This window comes from Taurulus bubalis (genome assembly GCF_910589615.1).
Source record: "Taurulus bubalis genome assembly, chromosome: 16".
Classification (NCBI taxonomy): Eukaryota; Metazoa; Chordata; class Actinopteri; order Perciformes; family Cottidae; genus Taurulus; species Taurulus bubalis.
In genome coordinates, this window is record NC_136604.1 from 13337772 (window position 1) to 13358082 (window position 20311).

Genomic DNA, 20311 nt, shown 5'->3' on the forward strand with positions numbered 1-20311 from the left:
TCTGCAATTGGCTCAGAATGAAATGAAGGGCACTTCTGAGAGTGCCAAAACCACCATCTCAAAGGGCACTACACTTCAAGAGTTAATTGGCTGGCTGCTCCGTAGCAAGGATCAAATGGCTGATCAGGTGAAAGGGGCTGCAGTGACTTACCAGGAGAAAGGAAGATTGAATGAGAACCTGGAGGAGAACCTGCAGGAAGTGAGGAGGGCGAAGGAGTTGTCGCTGGCATACAGACAACGGGCTGGGGAAGTCCTCACTGAGGCTGCACAGATAGCAGGGGCTTATCTGTAGTGTATGCACATATTAGATTCTCTATTTCAATCCACTAACTATACACAGGATAAAGATATTCACAGAGGTTATACTCAATTATGCACACACAGAATGTCATATAAATATGCCAAGTATACTCTCTGCTTTGCCGTCCATTGCAGCCTCTTGTATCATAATACCCTCAATTATATCTTTGTTTTTAATGTTTTGTTAATTTTCTAATACATATAGCAGATACTCACTTTAACACTTGTAAAGACAGTATTTTCCTGAATGGGTGTAATCTTACCAGCTAACAGTAGGGGGCATTGCAGACTTACTTGAGGATTCTAGCAGTTGCCTTTATATTCATATTCCTCAGATTTATTCTATTTCTCAGAAATCCCACTACATTAATACAGATTACCTAAATTCAGAATCAGGTATCACAATACTCAATGTATTACTATTTTTGAAGAATTTTAGATCTGATTAGTGACTTTGCCACAAGAAAAGATTACTCTAAATTGTTCCGTAATGCAATAGAAATTAGGATGCAGTCTCCTAAAGCAGCAATGATAATTGGACTGGATGTTTGTTGTGACTGTGCCTGTAGTGTTTTGCAATCCTAACATTCGGAGGGAGCATATTTGCTGATTGTTAACCACAACGCCCATGCATTTATTAGCTGATCAAAAACCACAGCTTTCCATCTGCGATTATTGTGAAAACAAACAAACACATGGTCATATGCCATCTTGATAATTAATTTTAGAAAATCCATTGTTCCAGAGGGTCATGGTCAAGTGGTCATGACCCTCAAGAAGGTCATCACCCACAAGAAGACCAGGAGTTGATGGGGCGATGGGACGAAGATGCATCACTGGCTCAGAAGCAACAGCGAAAAGAGCTTATGCTGCTATAAGAAGATTCCTCCTATCTCTATTTATTCAATGTCCTGCTTTTGCTTTAAACTTTACAGATTAATGTGTCCTAAAGTGTGCGAGGTACAGAGGGTAAAATCTGAGATTGCATCTCTCGATGTAGAAGTTAGGGAAATAAAACAAGTAAATTGACCACATTTAAATATTTGTTTAACATGTTTAATAAAGACAATCTCTATTCATTATGTCCTTCATGACTTTGATTCCTTGTGTGTGCGACAAAATTGAAGAAAAAAACTGGTAAATGATAATGTTCATAATACAAATGTGAATATATATACTACACATTATGTACGAATCAAAGGCACTTACTGACTAATAACCATTCAATTGCAGTTTGTTTGCTACTCTATGATCAATTGTTCTTACAATGCAATCATTAAACAACTGATGTATTACTTATGTATGTGATTCTTAGGCATCTCTGGTAAATAACTGCTGTCAAAGAGCAGTGACTGACAGCGACAACCTACCGGTGTCGTTGAACTTATTAACAAACAGAGGAGTCCAACCTGATTGGATGCTACGTTCGGGGGGCGCGGCAGTTAGATCATATACTGCTCACTCATTGGCTTAGACGCGTGTCACTCAGTGGAGCCTCGTCGAAGGTTGTCTGAGTGGAGAAAGTAATGAAGATGGAAGGAGCTGATGTTGATGAATTATTGAGGAGATTTATGGAGTAGGCGAAGTGATAGCAGTTTACTCGTGTTGTCGGAACGATTGAGGACAGCGATACCAGGAAGTCGACCGATAGCATGCCCGTAAGTAACGGCAACTTCCCCCATTTTACTTGGTGTCGCGCCTTAGCCGAGCTAGCTAACGAGCTAATCTGAAAGCAACCGTGGTGACAGCTCGAAGTCATTCAGCAAGTCAAGACAGCGAGAGTGTGACGGCGGAGGATTACTTTACATCCTCTGCCTGATGCTGGTGAACAAACACACGGACTAGTCTGCCTGGGAAGGCTATAACGTTTGGCATTGAGCTGACGTTGCTCTGAGACAGAATGTATCGTTGTTGTTTAGTTAAACGCAAGCTGTTACCAGTTGTCATTGTGGAAACTAGCATACTAGCAGCGCTCGGGAACAATAGTTACTACTGGAATTTGCGAGATATTGTGAAAAAAAGAAGCCGTCAGGTTCTCCCAATGTGTTTAGCAAACGAGCTTTTTATTGCACCCATTTTGCTATCATAGCAGATTAATTAACATTCGTCGTAGATGCAGACTTTGTACCTGACTTGATGATAATTCTTTAAAGGTGTGTGTGTGTGTGTGTGTGTGTGTGTGTGTGTGTGTGTGTGTGTGTCAGGACCTTGTTAAAATACTTCCTGTAATGTGTGTGTGCGTGCGAATGTGAGAAAGAGACCTATGTCCCTGGTTCATGATATTTTGATTATACTTTTTTAATATGTGTGTCTTTGTGTTTACATCGGTTGTGCAGGGGCACAGAAACTACTGCAGATTGGTGATGATAGATAATGGGATTTTACTAATAGATGCCATGTGATGCATCTTTCCTCTGTACCACCCACCCAGTTAAAGGGTTTCCTGTATGATGGGCACCAGTGTGAAGCTTTGCCGCAGAGCCCCACGGCAAACCTTCCGGGTCCTTCACTTGTGTACAGGCTGTCAAAAGTTGAACAATGTTGTTTTACAGTCTGTGTCCTTCACAAGGGGTGTGCTTCTGGTCTTGTGCCAGATATTGTTTAAATAAGATGCTGTTTGCGCCTTAATTCATAGGTTGTCCCTGCTTTCCACAGATGTGTGTTCGTCTTTGCCTTTGTCATTGGGGAGAGGCTTGTTGTTTAGCAATAGACGAGTTTGTGGAGTGGGTGATTGTTAAAGTGGTGTCATTAGGATGTGGGTGCGTGCATGCGTGAAAAAGTATGCGCAGGCTTGTTGATGTGTGGCATCCATGGCTGCTGGTGAACTAGGCCTCTTAATGCTTTTTGACAGTGAAGCCCGGCAGGTCGTGAAGCAAGAACATCGTACGGGTTCTGTTGTCATCAAGCATCACAGCTAGAGTCACCAATGCCTGCGGTTTCATGAAATAGCCTGGTAATTTGAGAAATGAAAACTTTCGCAATCCTTTTCATTTCATTCTGTACCACATTCAAGTACAATATCGGTGAAATTTTTTACAGCAAACGTATATATTTGTAGACATATATACCAGTAGATGAAGCCTACTTTACGCTCCATGAAAAATCAAGCTAATTGTCTGAATCAAAAGTGGTATTTAAATGTGTTGAGCATTAATAGATTACTACAGATTTATGTAATTGTTGCAAGAAAAGCTGAGACAGATGGAGAGGAAAAAGTAATTAAAAGAGAGCATTAAAATTGAAAAATCAGTGATGTTAATCACTGACTTGCCACAAGAAGACCAGGAGTTGATGGGGCGATATAAGGGACAAAGATGCATCACTGGCTCAGAAGCAACAGAGAAAAAAGCGTAGGCTGCTATAAGAAGATTCCTCCTAGTCAGATCCCTGCATCTGTCTTCCTGAGCACCAAAAACCACAGACTGTGTTGTCATTTCTACTTGGCTATCGGCAGTCCTTTTGCGCTATGTGCAAAAGATGAGAAAAGAAAATGGGGTGAAGGGAAAAGCAGAACCCCCCCCCCCCCCCCCCCCATTCCATTTAAGCTACAAGCAACCTGCTATTGAAGAAGACCAGGGGGGAGAGCAAGGTGGGAGGCGATGATGCAACAGGGTTAACAGCCAGCCAAGATAGTCCAAATAAAGAATATAGCAACAGACGGCATACACAATATGTGATATGAACTGAAGAGGGATGTCAAAACAAAATGCTGCAGACCTAGGAGTAAACCTTTTTTAAACGGGCTCTTAACAAGTCTGAACATGCGTTCAGGTGGAGCTGTGAGCTCGGGGCATGTTGGAGACAGTTGACAGCTGACCTAGTTTCTAGATTTTGGGCGTAGTCATGTTGGTTTAGTTCCTGGTTCTGACATTGGTTAGTGCAGTTAAATAAGTTATTTGTGGAAGAGTTGTGTCAGCGGAAGATACATTAGCTAGTTTATGTTCATTTGATTTTATCAGATCTATTTTACTCTTCGCCTCCATGTAGCTTTAATTAGTTGAAGATAATGTGGGTTTTATTGTCATCAGCCTAACCAGTAGTTTCTGTGTCCTGCACCTTGTACTACAGGAAAAAGCAGCTGGGGCAGCTCTGTCACTCTCAAAACCGCCCTCTTTGTCTTTCTCTCTGCTTCCTTTCTTCCCTCTATTCAAGCCGTCAGTCTTGTTGGTCCTCTCTCTTCCTGAAAAAAGAAGGTTCCAAAGCATAGGCCTATGTGTAATAGGAAATGAGGTAATCAGCAGGGAGTGGTGTGTGTGTGTGTGTGTGTGTGTGTGTGTGTGTGTGTGTGTGTGTGGGTGTGGGTGTCCCCCTAATTCATTCTCACTTGGACTCGCTACAGTTCCCCACCAGTTTTTCCAGACAGGTATGTTCTAACTTTACTACTGAGCACCAGAAAACGCTGTGTTTTTTGATTCTGGCTGTGGGTTTTGTGTGCGGTGTGTTTTGTAACTTCGTCAGGACACGCCAGCACACTTAGAACACAGATTAAGAATGTAAACTCAAAGGAGACCTGTTTGTGTTGGAAGAAGTCTTTGGAAGGAGGAGTCAAAAATAAGCTCATTTAGACCGCCAGCCCTGTGTGTTTGTGTGTTAGATAATTTAATGCGTGGGTGTAAATTCAGATGGAATGTGCTGTCAACTTTAGCTAGCTCACAGGTTTTGTCGAACCAGACATTGAGTAAACACATTTTCACATATACACTTGTGCAATGCATGACCCATTCTCGCTGCTTGGCAAATAGTTGGCTGCATTGGGGCTTTGCATTGGTGGAAAAGCTCAGTAAGTCACAGCGAGGCGACTAAACACGTGGGTAAGATCTGTTTTAGAGCCTGTTTGGATCACAGAGAGGTGTCTTCCCTTAGCTCCTGTGTATCTCAGAGCCTGTGAGGTTGCCTGAGGCAGCAACGATTGAAACCTAATGAACTCTCCTCTTTTATTGCTCCACTCCTTTTGAGTTATCAATCCCTTGGGTCGTCATACATTGCTTTTATCCCGCATTCCTCTATACATGCATCTCTACCTCTATTAATTTATCCATTGATCTCTACTCTATTCATCCCCCTTCACTGCCTCTCTACTTGCTCATTACTTCATTGGTTTGAGTTTGTTAAACACTGGTTTATTCATGCATGTTTGTGCTGATCAGTGAGGTTGAGCTGCATAGAAGAAGCTCACCACCCGCTGCATCATTAGTCGTGTGCTCTCCTTGGCGTATATTGATTTCTGTCATGATATTTTAGTCCTCGATGACTTTGAGTCAGCCAGACCAAGACGGAAGAAAGACATCAGCCTAATAACATAATTACACTCTAGTGTCCTATCAGGGCAATTAGTTTGCTATCGTCCTCCAACAGTTGCTTAAGCCGGTCTGCATTATGTCTATAGACCGTAGAGGCCTGAAAGATATTACAGTATTGTCTGCTGTTTGTACATCTTGTGATGTAAATGTTTCAGAATAAATCATCACTATTTTCATTGGTGAGGAATAAAATGTATGGTGAGCCTGATAGATGGGTGCTATTGCAGATTGTTGGCATTGTTGCGGCTAGGGATATATACATTTACATATTAGTTGATTTATTGTTTAGTGCAAAGTTATTTGCAATATTTTTATTGTCAATCTCTTGCGTTATGAAAAAAAAAGTATCTTTTGGGATTCAAATTCAACAATTTGATGATGTGGTCTTGTAATGTAATTGGGAAATTCTGATGGATATTTTTGTACTACTTTGACATTTTTTAGACCAAATAAAATAATTAGCAGAGTGAAAATAATTGCTAACTTTGGCTGGCTAATAAAATAAAAATTGTTTACATTGTCAAAATTAAATCAACATTTCAGAATACACTGATTTACATCCTGTGACAGCAGTTTTGTACCCGAGTGTCCACACCTATGCTGCTGCTTTTGTAGCTGCAGTTTGTTTCTTCTTCCCTTGCTGCTGAGGTAAGAGGTAAATATATCACATAGGTGGGCGGCATGGCAGGCGGCCTCTAAGTTTAGTCTTCAAGTATCTTTTTCTGGACACAGATGATGTAGATGACATACCACAGATGCCAGCGTGGACAGAGTTAACTGGTTAAAAGTGACTTTGTAGGAGGAACCCTTCTTCCACTTACAAGACTGACTCATCCACTCTCTAATCACAGCATTTATTTTGTTATTCAGGGAGCCTGACATTAAAACGCACATGCTGGCTTTAGATATCATTGCCATCCTTGGAGTCTTCACCATTATGAGAGAACGGAACAACAGACCGCCACAAAGGACAAATTTCTCTAAATGGAGGCCATTCTGCTATATAATCCTTCCCCATTTTATGATTCACTGGCTCCCCTCCCCCCTTGTCATTGCTGTCATTGGTACAGTCCATAAATAGATACCTGGCTGCCATGGAGGACCAAAGACCAGAATAATACAAAATAAAGCATTTGGATGTGAACATATTTTTCTGTATTTCTAATTACACACACATGCATGTGACCTGTTAATCATGGTGATTAAACATCAGGACTATACTCTTTTCTCTGGTTTGAATTCACCTCCAGAATATGTTCTGATATGTTTTCTTTCATAACCAGAAAGTTTTCTCTTTTTTTTTTGCTTTTGTGTGTGTGTTCACTTAGTAAAGTGTTGAAAGTGGACGGTTCAATTATGCCACCTTCAGCTCAAATCTGAGCATGTACCTGCATGCCAAGTGTGCACATAGAAGGACTTCTTCCTCCCTCTTGGTTTTTCTCAGACTATGTTACCAGACATACCAAACATGGACTTTGTTTCTGCATTCAACAGCCAATATAGCCTTGTACTTGCACTCCAGAGCACAGGCAAGACGTAACTGCAGTGAAAACAGACTGCTAGTGAAGAACAGATAATCCTTCAGAGATGCAAAGATGCTGTTGGAAGGCCACACGAGGAAACCATGTGTCTTAGTGACCGTCACCCTTCAGAGTTGGTTAAGGACACGAAAAAAAACAGGACTTGTGATTTATTTCGACGATCAATCACTTTTTAAATTTTTTTTTTTTATAATTGATTCATGTTTTGATCTTTTGAAATGTCATAGTGAAAAATGAACAAACCAAATTCCAAATAACGTTATTCAGTTAACAATGATATGAAATAAGAGAAAAGGAGAAAATAGTTTCATTTGAGAAGCTTGAATCAGTTCATATTTGGCTTTTTTTGCCACGCAAGCAGCATGGGTCAGTCCACCACTTTGATCTGTGATGACTGACGTCATCAAAACTGTATTGCTAGTGTGTCGTCATCTCCACTTTAGATATTTTGAAAGCTGTTTTTTTTTTTCTGATAATTTTTCTGTCTACCTTGCCTTTTCTCTTTCCGCGTCTTTCATCAGCTTTCTCCCTTCTTCTGATGTGTCTGCAGCACAGCAACCGGTGTCACATAGAAACCAGCAGATGCTTTAATAAAACAGATAATTAAAATGGCAGATTGGGAGCAAATTAAACTCCACAGAGTACGCAAGAGAAGATAAGGAAACATTGGAGGTGCAATGGAAAATAAGCTACGTGCATACAAGTTGAGTGCTTTAACGAGGAAGGAGAGAAGTTAAGATGCAGTCAGTGTAATTTTGATGGATAGCAAAGCATATCAATAAGGATTCATTCATTCAGTAAATCTTAGCTGAAGCTTTTTCTGTCTGTCTCTGTTTAAAGACCTAGGACCAGCCTGTTCAACAAGCGTCTAAATTCTGCTGTATGGCGGTTTTTTTTCTTCTCATCAGTGCTTCCACAATGAAGCCAACAGGCTTCTCTGTGTGGGTGTTTTTTCTATTCGAGAGCCTGATTTGAGAATAGGTTCGGTACTTGGTACATAGGTGTGTGTCTGGAGAGGAATGAGAGGGAAACAGGAGAGCAAGAGGGGAGGAGAGACATGTGCTTCTTTGGAGTATTGAAGTGATGCCTGCAGCATGTATAGTTACTATTCACCACTGCCGTAGCATTGTTTGCTGTTTATAATAGAATATTTTTATCCGTGCGGATACCAAATATAGGAAGGCTGCAAACATGGAAGAAGCTGCGTGTGCGCGTGCAAACATGCTCGCAAATTCACTCTAAATTTGCTGTGTGTCAATAATTATGCAGAGTGTGTGTTAATATAGTATTTTTTTTTCTCTTGCAGGTAGAGGTGACTCCACTGCAGATGAGGGAACATGTTGGCTATGGACCAAGGAGTGGTGGAGGAATGGCTGTCAGAATTTAAGGTACCGCTTTAGCAACAGCAAGCACGTAATAATAACCCTCATTAGTGTGCAGATCATTCTCTGCTGCCGCTTTATTATTGGCAACGTTTCTTCCACACACATAAACAAATGCACTCTGAAGTGCTTCGTTCTCAGAAAATGATATGCTCCTATTCAAACATTAGCTCTCATCAATACGTGACTGCTCCCAAAGCTAAGACTCATTGAGGTGTGACAATAAAGGAGCAGAAGGGAACCTTCTCTGTCTCTGTGGCCTTTCAAAATATTGTTCAAACATAATGTATTGCAATGTTGATTATACTTCACTCTGATTGACATCAATTCTGTCTCCTTCATCTGTAGCCAAAATATTGGGTTTTTGCTTTAAAATGATATCGGTGGACTTGATGTGAATCAAAAGTGTCAAACTTAAGTTTAGGGTAATCAGTACTCGCGTCTCATCTTGTCATGCTGCGTGTTTATTCTTAGACTATTGGCAAGTCAGTTAGTGTATTAAACTTCAGCTGTTTCTGTGTGTCTGTTTCAGACCCTCCCTGATAGTGCCGTGTCCACCTATGCTGCCTCACTAAAAGACAAAGGTGCCCTTGTCCCTGCACTCTACAAGGTCCTCCGAGAGAACTACAGCGATGTACGGACACACACTTTAATATTTGTATTATCTCTTGTTAAATCCTGACTACACTTTTTGTATTTTGTCATGTTTCAAGGGCCACCATTAACCATTTTTACACACCCTTGATTATCTCATGTTCTAATGTCCTATTTGACTTTTCATTCCAACCCACTGTATATCCTGCTGTGCATCATTCTGACATTACTTATTATACATAGATACCTAATGTATTACGGTTTACAGTGCCAGTTGCTGTTTGCTGATTTTTGTAGACCGATGTCAGGATGAAACCATGTTTTTGGCTCGCTGTCCTCCCCAGTTGCTGGAGCCAGTGTGTCACCAGTTATTTGAGTTTTACCGAAGTGGCGAGCCGCAGCTGCAGCGTTTCACACTACAGTTCCTACCAGAGCTCCTGTGGAGCCTCCTGTCCGTCAGCGCAGCCAGAGACCCTCACACATCCGGCTGCATCGAGGCCCTGCTGCTGGGCATTTACAACCTGGTACGGGAGAGGATGAAGCGCTTGCGTGCGTGTGTGTGTGCATGTACATTTTTAATGCCACATTCTTATGTAACAGCTGTTACTTATTACCAGTAAAGGATAGCTGTTCTCGTTAATAACAATAAAATGTTCCCAGTGTGATAAGTACAAGGGAAGGAAAAACACCAAGAAAAGGTCCTTGATCCTAAGCAATGGGTGCAATCATGCAGTTCCAGAAGCAGGGGAAACTCAACTTTTTCTGGGTTCTGCGATTACTTTATGCACGTTCTGCCTTGTTAGACAGCTATGTGACAGGAAATATGGGTAAGAAATAAAGGAATTGAAACACAGTGACTTTGGTAATACACTTTATGGAATGGTTGCTCCTTGCAAATGCCTCTAAGCTTCCCACAGAGATGTCAGCACTAGTCATTATTAAAATGTGGTGAGTCCTATTTTCATCCATTTTGGCTCTCAATGTTCTGCCCATCAGCTAAGTGCAGTGTCCCCTAACTTCCTCTCTGAATAGCAGAATAGGTCAGCTGTCACTCAACACACTGGCTGGCTCCTATTAATCTATTTGACATTAAAATGCACACAGGGGACTAGAAAACCCTGGGGTGGGTGTGTGTGTGTGTGCTCACACGATATTAACACATGTAAGCAAAAGCACACCAGCAGACTGATTTGGGAAACGGAGACCCGGAGGTCCACACAAACACCCGCATATAACAGATGAGTGTGCTTGGAGAGATACGCACACACTCTTTCGAGGTTTAGGGCACACACAGGAAAAAAAAAGTCTGTTTTTGTCGCCCACAGAAATATTTTCTCAATTTCTTCCTGTCTTTCACTTTCACAGGAAATAGTTGATAAAGATGGACAAAGTAAAGTATTATCTTTTACTGTCCCTTCCCTCTCCAAACCATCAGTGTACCATGAGGTGAGAAACACACAAATGCACTTTTAATTTTCTTTTGCATAAATGTTCAGTTTAAAAATTAAATTTTCTTCCAGCCCTCGGCTATCGGCTCCATTGCCCTTACAGAGGGGGCTCTAGCCAATCACGGGCTGAGCAGGGTGGTGTACAGCGGACCACACCTCCAGAGAGAGACCTTTACAGCACAAAACAGGTAAGAGGCTTGATGGGCAAACTTATTTTAATGTCTGCTGGATGGATGGTGACGTGTCCGCAGGGTGGAGGTTGTGCACGTTTTAAAATGGCTTTCCCTGTAGTAAGCTGCTAGTCTGCCTGATTTTAGAATTGGCAGCAAACGGACAACCCAAAATAGAAACGCAAATGAAGGAAGAAAGACAGTCTGACAAAGAAGCACTCGGAAATTCAGTGGTCAAACCAGGCACAAATCAGGCACATCTTGCCAAGAAATTAATTTCTTCTTTTGTGACAATATAAAGCCGTATGCACGTATTGCTCTGTCCACATCAGGGTTTGATTGACAGCTTTCTCCCCAGCCCAAATTAACCGTAACCATGCAAACGGACCTGAGTTTGCTTTAACCGAACCATAATGGTTAGGTTTGAAAGCAGCCTTTGCCTGATGGGCTCATTAAATGTGGTTCCAGTGACTCTTGTCCTCAGACTTATGTAGTGACAGAGTTTAGCTGCTGCCAGGGCCCATTTCTTTTCTGCACTAGCTTCAGTGATGGCCCATGGCACTCGTCTTTGCTTTCTTGCATTCAAGACTGATTGGATAAAACGTTTTTTTTATGTAGAGTCATTTTTATCTGACAAAACAAGTTTGGCTGTGTTTTAAGATCAAGCAGAGATACTTGTATCTTATTCCATTCAAGTAGCAGTAGTTTGTGCATGTTGAATTTTTCACTGACTGATTTTTAAAATGGCAATCTGTGAAAATGTCTTTGGGAAGAAAGAATTCTTTGAGGCAGCTGTGAAAAATCTGGTAATGCTTCAAAGTGATGTCACTCGATTCGGTGTCGGTTGAGACTGAAGACCAGTCTGGAGTTTGACAATTTGGAGATATGGACTTAGAAATATGAGGTATTATCAGACCTGTAGCATAACACACCCACATATCAGAACTGAGAGTAGCAGTTGAGTTGAAATGTGGGTAATGTACTGGAGATGCCAGGTTTTGATGAGGAATGCAAGGAATACAAAAATATTAACTCTGAGATCCTGCTGGAAGTGGAGTACTGCTTTTGTAATCTCTTTGATTGCAGTATGCCTACCTACAGTATAGATGGAATTTAAAAACTGTGTCTGTGATTCTTTTTGATCTGATAAGTTTCAAATGTTGTTGTGTCGTGTAATCTAGACGTGTTATTTTAAGGGTTTGTTTTTGTTGTTGAGATTTGACGTGCTGACCTTCCTGCTGCTGTGCTACAACGCTGCTCTCAGCTACATGACCGCCACCTCCCTCCAGTCCCTCTGCCAGCTCAGCTCCAGGTAAAGAACACACACACACTTTGTCATGAGGACTCTATAAGTACACACACACCAATTTAAATCTATATAATGAGGATCATTGCGTCATTTCTTGATTGTAAATGTTTTTGAGGAGGCTACTTGAATATGGCTGAACACACATGCACACTATTTAACCAGCACTTGCTTATCTGATCCTCTTATAGACTTTGCCAGGAAGTAAATTGCCTTTTATAGAGCTGCAGCCAAGTGGCTCAGTGGAGTGGTTCCCCTGATTTAATCTTCCCTGTTCCACTGATACAAGCCCCGCTATTGTGTTTTCATTTGCTGTCCTCTAGGGTGTGTATATGCGGTTACCCGCGGCAACAGATGCGACGCTACAAAGGCATTAGCACACGGCTGACCGTCACGTCAGAGTTCCTGGTTCAGCTCATCACAGGGATACACTACGCTTTGTGAGTGTACACACGTACCTGCACAAACTACCAGCACAGCACAGACTGATCAGCTTTATCTTTTCATGTCTTACATTTTAAGTGTTTTCTTAAAATCTGCTCCATGTGATTTATCTCTGACCTTATTTGATTTGTGCCAATAATTTTATTACATACTTTTTTTTTTTTTTTTTTTAAGAGGTTGGACTGTGACAATCAACAAGCATGCTCACTTTTGTGTATGAACCAGTTTATGCTGCTGTATTTACATTTCTCAAATTATCTTTTACAATATAACAAGCAGTTAAAATGAAACAAAAACTACTAACTGTGCCCTGTGGAGTTTTCTTGTAAACAAACAAAAGTTATCTTTGTGTTCAGCTTTAGTCACCAAAACATATTGTGTGTATCTTTCAAGTCTCTCAAACAACTCCCTTTCTCATAAAACATTTGTAAGAAAGTATTTTAAAGCCAGCAGTGTTTGTATCCATGTTTACAAGCTTGCATCTTCTTCTTCCCGGTCTTTCTGGTGCTTTGCTGCAAGTGCATATCTTGTTCCCACCTGTGGTGAGACTGTGTCTCACCTACATGCATGTGTGTCCTTGTGCATCAGATAAACAAAACCCAATCAGAAAAACGATCCATAGCGCTACTCGAGGTCTATTGCTCCACAGGGAACCTTAAATCTGCATGCGTTGTGTGTATTTTCAATCATTGTCTTTGTGTATAGGTGTAATGGGGAGGTTGAACTGGGATCCAAAGCCCTGGATGACGTTCTGTATCGGGCCCAGCTGGAGTTGTTCCCTGAAGCTTTATTGGTGGGTGTAGTAATTGTCGTTGTTTTTCTTCTACAAGTGTGTGTCTGTGTGTCTGTGTGTCTGTGTGTCTGTGTGTCTGTGTGTCTGTGTGTCTGTGTGTGTGTGTGTGTGTGTGTGTGTGTGACTGACTGACTGACTGACTGACTGACTGAGAGCATGTGATTTAGATGCACACGCTCGCCTGTGGTTTGATTCATGCACAGCACACTATGCTGCATTGTGTTGGTCTCTCTCTCTCTCTCTGTGTGTGTGTGTGTGTGTGTGTGTGTGTGTGTGTGTGTGTGTGTGTGTGTGTGTGTGTGTGTGTGTGTGTGTGTGTGTGTGTGTGTGTGTGTCACAGACTGCAAGCAGAATGTAATCCCACTAGATTATTTACATGCTTTTCACTCTGTTCAGTTAAGCTATAATCCTTGAGGCCCAGGGAGTTGAGGATTGAACCTAAGCCCACAGTATTACTACACAAGTTAAGGTGTACAACAATCAAAACACACAACCTTTGGATTCACATTAATAAGAAGGCTGATGGGGTTTTAAAAGATGTTTTTAAAATAAAGACACATACCATGAACAGATGCACCGTTGTGTAGAAATGTTCAGATATCAGCGTTCCGTCTCGTGGTTATTGGAGCGTTTTCTTGCTGCAGAGGAACACACCTGCTATCTCGGCATAGCTTGTTGATGTGCCCTCATGAGACCGATGTGTTTCAGCCTCACAGACAAAAGACAAGTTGTATTGTGATTATGACGTCCTCTACCTCATGTTACGTACTCAACTGTTACATGATCATTAGTGCCACTTGAGAATATCCAGCAACAGTAGAGTTAGTCATTATAGAAAGACTTGTGAACTAGTGGTTTTATAGAGCGAAATACAAAGCCGTTCTGTTTTTCTTATATCACCAGTCTGTGTAACTCAGTCAGTCCGTACTAAGCTTTTAGGTTTATGCATACATCTGGTAGAAATCGGATTATTGATCTTGAGAGCAAAACGTGTGCTGCGCTTACACTTATTGTGTATTGGGCCAGTGCCTTTCCACTTGGATCTTTTTCCTTACTTGAATTTGTTCAATTTGTAGTTCTGTAAATAGTAAGAATTCAAACATAACAGTTATGTTGCAGTAATTCATGCATCATGTTTAACATCTAACTAATAAAATCTTTGAAAAAATTTAATTGGTAATTAAAAAAAAAAAATTTATAAAGCAGATGGATCTCTTTTCACATATTTTACTTTTCCATAAAAATAACTAACACCGGGATCTTAGTATGGACATAATAAAGAGAGTAACTGTATATACAATTTAGATACATTCTGGTCCTGAGACACATTAGTGCAGTTATAAAGGGGAATCTAAGCATGTGCATTGAGTTTGTTTGCAGTGATCGTCAGTGTTTTTAGAAACAATGAGCAACGTAAAAAGACATCTTTTGATTTTTGTGTTTACAAAAGCTATCATATCAACACAACTGTCAGCGGTAATTGTTGTGGTGTCATCACTGTAGCACAATAGGAGACTAAGTCAGATAATTACCACCTTGAGTAATACAAGCTGCTTCTCTTTCTGGGAAAGTTTGACAACCTCTGAAGGAGTAATATTTGTGGGTGTGTTTGCGTCTCCTCGTCCTCAGGTTGGTAATGCCACCAAGTCGTCACTGCACGGCGCTGCACTGAAGAGCAACAACAAGGAGGGTGCACGGAGTATCCAGGTGGAGATCACGCCCACCTCCTCCAGGATCTCCCGAAATGCTGTCACCTCTCTCTCTATTAGGGGACACCGCTGGAAGAGACACGGTGAGACTGAAAAGCTAATTGAGTTGGAGAGAGAAGAGCTCACACACACTTTTCACAGTTTTACGGGGGTGATACAAATGGAATTGTTTGACTGAAGAACAAATCCACACCAAAGGAGAGAGCACGATGTTAAGAGCTCTTCATGATTCACTCACCCTACCATTTCACGCCCTTCAGTCACTGTCTACTTTAGTATTGTTGTTGTCATCAGACGTCTACCTCCTTTTGAGCATCTCCTCATTCAAAACCATGACTTTCTGTCCAAACTGAATCTGACAGATAGGAGAAAATGGGAAACCAGAGAGCAAATAGCGTATTTATACTGTAGTACAGATCAGCTGCAGCGTGTTCACTGTTGTTTTGAATAAGTTGTGTTTTGTGTAGTTTTTTCAGTTGTTTTGTGTCGTATTTAGATGGTTGTAGAACAAATGAGACTTTGGGGGAAAGCAGCTCTCTTAATTCTACAGTACAGATAAGGCAGGTAAATTACAGCCTTCAGCTAGTTTAATAAGTAGGTTTCCTCTTAAGCCCAACATCCTTTGTTCATGTTTTGGATCCTGCTCATCCTGCCGTATCCGAGCTGCTTCTTTATGCGTAAAGCTTTTGTTATGAGCAGATGGTGGAGGAAAAAACTATGAACTATTAATTAATGTGTAGAGGTCTGTATGGAATTTGACTCCATTTCATTATTGTGTTCATATTCATCTCCATATTGCATGTACTTTGACCATGTGTTATGTTCTGATCACTTATGATTTTTGTCTTTTTATTTTTCTGCCATTACATTGATTACCTCTGTTTGTCTTGTGTTAATGTGGTTGTGTGTGCCTGTGCACACGGCCGGCTTTTTGTTGTTCATGTATGTGTGCATGGTACGTGTCTTTCTGTCCATCTATGTGTGTTGTATTGTCCTGCTACGCTCCCCTCCCCCACCAGAGTCCCAGGAGGTGAGTGTAGACAGTGATGCTGCAGTGGGGGGCGTGGCCATCCCCGAGATCAGTGTGACAGGTGTGAGCGGCGAGCGAATGCCCAACGGAGATTCCCTGCGGCCTCGCCCTGATGGCCGTGCTCAGCCCGACTGCGACCCGTTGGGCGCCGCCTCCGAGGTCAGCATGGAGCTCCGTGGTCATGATTCCGGCACGCGGGGTCAGGAGGTCAGGAGGCAGAAGTCTGTGAGGCGAATGGTGGAGAATGAGGGTTCTGGGTCGGCCTCCACAGGGAGGAGCCAGTACTAAGGTCCAGCCCCTCCTTCCCACTGCACCACTCCCGGGGTAACCTAGGTAACCGTGTGTGTGGGGGCGTGGTCTGAAAAGCTGCATGATGTCTTCCCTTTTTTACCTTTTGCGCTGGGCTCCACCATCCTCTCTTTGCCTAATTGCACTATTCCTCTCATCTGTCAATCCGACGTCACTCATTCATTTACTCTCCTTTGTGGCTAAAGCTTCCTCACGAAGATCTCCTGCTGAGATTCCTTAAGTCTAATTATTATTATTATTATTATAGATCTAACTGAATAACAGATCAATAACCCAAATCAAAATGCATAATAATTAAATCCGCTTGGCCGAATCGAAGAGAAAGTGACGTTTTTATGTTGAGCAAAATGAAGTGAATCCTATTAGAGCAGTGTGGAGCATTTCGGAGGATATACTGGCAGATATGGAATATAATATTAATAAGTAATATTTTCTTTCGTGTATAATCACAAAACGATAAGAATCATGACTTCATTAACTTAGTATGCACTGTTCATATCTTACTAAAGCTTGAGGTCAGGTCACTGATAACAAAAATGCCGGATGACCTTGAATCATATTGCCCAGATATTTTTCTTTTAGCTGTGTTCCAGTATGAGAAGATTGTATGCTTACAATGTTGTTTAAGGGTCTAACTCCTGGGTTTGACTGTAAAGAGCAGTAAGCTTGTGTGTCTCATGTAGCACACGCCTCGACACATTACTCCTGGGTTGCACCAGGAACAGATGACTTCCTTCTGAGTGGTAGCTAAGAGCTGAGGAAAGATATGCAGGTCTTGAGTTATTTGAAGCAAAAGCTGATCAAAACTATACATTTGCACTTGAATCTGACTCCTGAACCTTTTACAGCAGGCTAAACAGGACCTGCCTATCTGTCTGATAACCAGCTGTTTACAGGTGTTCTGTTACAGTGATAGCGTCAGATCAAAAGTGTGTATTTTTGCATATGCGGGTGGTTGGTCACTCACACAGGTCTGCCTTGAAGAAAGCAGGACAGATGTTTATATGAGTATGTCTTTAGAGCTAGTGATAACGGGCATTCAGGGTTTACATTGTGGCTTTTTGTTTGCCTTCCTCTACACTCCCCGTGTGGACTTTCCTGGGCCTATGCTCTTAAACTCTGTCCTCCTGCCTTTGGGACAAAACATGCACTCCTCAATAAACCTCTCGCTGTTGTCTCACAGCGCTGCTGGTTAAACTAACCCGTGTTCTGGGCTGAAACACTGAACTTGCATTTTCTCCTGTCAGGTGGCAAGATGTCCCTGTTAGCTGAGGTTACAGTGTGAATGCGCCACCTGCTGGACAGTGAAAGAGCTCGTCTGTCATGCAGCCCTACACATTGTGGCCCACATGCAAAACATTTAATATATTGCTTTTAAACCTTGTTAATCCTAATGATTTGATTGGATCAGATGGGCTGGATGACAGAAGAGTGGTTTATGTTTTCATCTGCATGCTCCGGTTTCTCATTTCAATACTTGTTTTTTCTCCCTCTGACTGTCTGTCTCACAGACGCAGTGGATCTGGGTTCCCCGGATGAGCTGATGGATATTTCGGAGGTGGATGAAGGGGTGTGGCCAGGCGGGATGGGGCAGGACATGACCCCACCCACCATCACAATTAGCAACAGTGTTACCACATTGAACCTGGGGGCCAAGGCCATGAAAAAGTGTCGGCTCGGCGGGCGCACCAGCAAGGACAAGGAAGCGGGCCTTCTATCAATGGGTCGGGCCGCCAGCGAGAATGCAGAGCTCTCTGTCAAGCGACTGACGCTCACTTCTAGCCAATCGGTGCCCAAGGCGGGAGCTCTCACTAGCCTGACGCGCACCGCCAGCGCGGTCTTCTCACGTTCCTTTGAGCAGGTGGCCGGCAGCAACGCCCCTCCCTCCAGCAACCACACCGCCTCTGAAGTTGGCCGCTACTCATGCAGCCTGCAGGAGGATGGACTGGGGTACTTGAGTCCGGCGCCAAACCACAAGCAGCGCTCTCCAAGCATCAGCGTGCACCTTGGCGCTGACCTTTGAACCCTGTGTGACTCCTGACAACCTAAACCCTCGCCTCTGATCCTGTGAGCCTGTACCTGTGACCTGGAACTCCAAGCCATGCCAACTGCAGAAGAATAAAAAGCACTTGAATAAACACTCCTGCTGGTTCTATCCTCTCTCCATCCCAACGTCTGATTCTCTGTGCTGCAAAGCCACCTCCTCTGGGCCTGATGGAGGCCGGATGTCAGGAATGTCACTTCCAGCGTCACTGACTTAGTAATGCACGGCTGCTGTGAAGTCGTGCCAGAAGAAGAAGAAAAAAACTGCACTCCATCGCAGAGCAACCTGTCTGTAAATTGGGTGCACTTGGAACTTATTACTAAAAAAACAATGTGGAAAGGTTTTTGGAAAGTATTTTAATTGGCGTTTGTTGCCCTGCATGGCTTTTCCACACATCCATCCTGACCTTGTGCAGGTTTGTCCGGGGGCAGATGTTGAGTATGTGTAAGCATGCTTGAGTGTGTTGACTGGATGTGTGTATGTACAATTGTATTTAGAGTAAAGGCTGCTGATTGATGCAATGAACAAGGTATGATTCTCCAAGTTGAAATGTTTCAACTACTTAAAATAATGGATCCTCTTCCCATAGCAATACAAATCTCTCCTATTCAGTGTTTTTTCATTCACAATTCTTAGTTTGTCAACAGTTACAGTTTTGCTCCTTTTTTAAAAAAAAAAAGAACCTGCATTCTTCAAAAATGACCACTTAATAATCAACCAGTATGTTAAGAATTAATTGTGTTTACAATCACATGGTATTGTCATTGTGATGAAGAAGCAATATTTGTGTCCTTCCTTCCCTCTCGCTCCTTTAGCACCTTCCTGAATTGCTGTTCTATGGCAAAAATAAAACTCCAAACTTCTGACAAATGACGAAGATGATTTTGACTTTGGGGATGATGGGTGTGAGTGATTTTTTCAGTATTGAATTTTGCACTTGAAAGAGCAAACAAGTTGTGTTTCAACTTTGGTATTTTCTTATGACGAACAAGAGAGGTCTGACTCTCAACTGTGGTATTTTCCTGTGAGAGATGTGATTTGTTGCTCCCTATGGATTTTGACCACCCAGACACGAAGTCCACCTACTTGTACAGAGGTGAAATAATCTGAAAGTCCTGACTAAGGATGTAAAATGTCGACCAAAACTGTGTGTGTGCGTGCAACACGGCATCGTTCCTCTTTTCTGACCCACCCACCACTCCAGCTGTTTGTAGTACTTTGGTGATGTGTTTCCTTTGTCCCTTGTTGTTCACATCATTATCATCACGTCACAAGACATGGTGATATTTTCTTGTACCAAAAAGGAATTAAACTCCATCTGCTATATTTGGTTTACTAAATCAAGCTGCGCCACCCTCAAACAAAAAGTGTGTTCTGTTGTCGGTGTACTAGAGCTGTCAAGTGTCCATAGCTTGGTGGGACCATAACAATCATCGTGTTTCTGTATGTGGTTTTACAGAATGTGAATGGGTAAGCTCTTGTTGTACATCATACTGTTGTACTTAAGTTCATTTTAAATTGGCCTTTCTATGTCTGAAGATAACTCATTGATTCAACTTCTCGAAATAAAGTGTTTCTATATTTCACTTGTGTTCCATTATATTTGCTGGAAAACATAAAATTCGACATATTTTTTTTTTATGAAGGTCCTAAAGCACCTGAGAATCAAACGGACGATGTTTTTGACTGTAAATCTCATATATGTAACACACGCTGGTCTGAGGACAGGGGATGTCATGCTCCACAGATAATGAAATATAGGCAACTGTACATCTGCCTGCAGAATAATGCAATTTTTTTATATTTATTTATATGAATTAGATGCGGTTATCGGGACATATTTTGGCTGAAGTAAAACTGTTGAGCACAACGCGGTTTGAGCTGAACGCAGTTCCCTGTCCGTCCACAAGATGGCGATCTACGACCGAAAGACGACGTTAG

The 20311-nt window shown here is 42.0% G+C and overlaps 1 protein-coding gene across 3 annotated transcripts; it reads left to right on the forward strand.

The window, feature by feature from the left end:
* Positions 1–1821: 1821 nt before the first annotated feature.
* hycc1 (hyccin PI4KA lipid kinase complex subunit 1) lies at positions 1822–19956 on the forward strand. 3 transcript variants are annotated; one of them, XM_079232317.1, is made up of 12 exons: positions 1822–1958; positions 8448–8529; positions 9056–9157; positions 9462–9641; positions 10483–10563; positions 10638–10753; positions 11952–12047; positions 12365–12481; positions 13191–13278; positions 14908–15070; positions 16007–16350; positions 17838–17977. In XM_079232317.1, the coding sequence occupies exons 2-11, from the start codon at positions 8479–8481 to the stop codon at positions 16303–16305; spliced, it is 1293 nt and encodes a 430-aa protein (XP_079088443.1). In that variant the 5' UTR covers positions 1822–1958; positions 8448–8478; the 3' UTR covers positions 16306–16350; positions 17838–17977. The 3 variants fall into 3 exon arrangements, with proteins under 3 accessions (XP_079088443.1, XP_079088445.1, XP_079088444.1); XM_079232319.1 differs by lacking the exon at positions 16007–16350 and having other exon boundaries at positions 17838–19956; XM_079232318.1 differs by lacking the exon at positions 1822–1958 and having other exon boundaries at positions 8353–8529.
* The last annotated feature ends 355 nt before the right edge of the window (positions 19957–20311 follow it).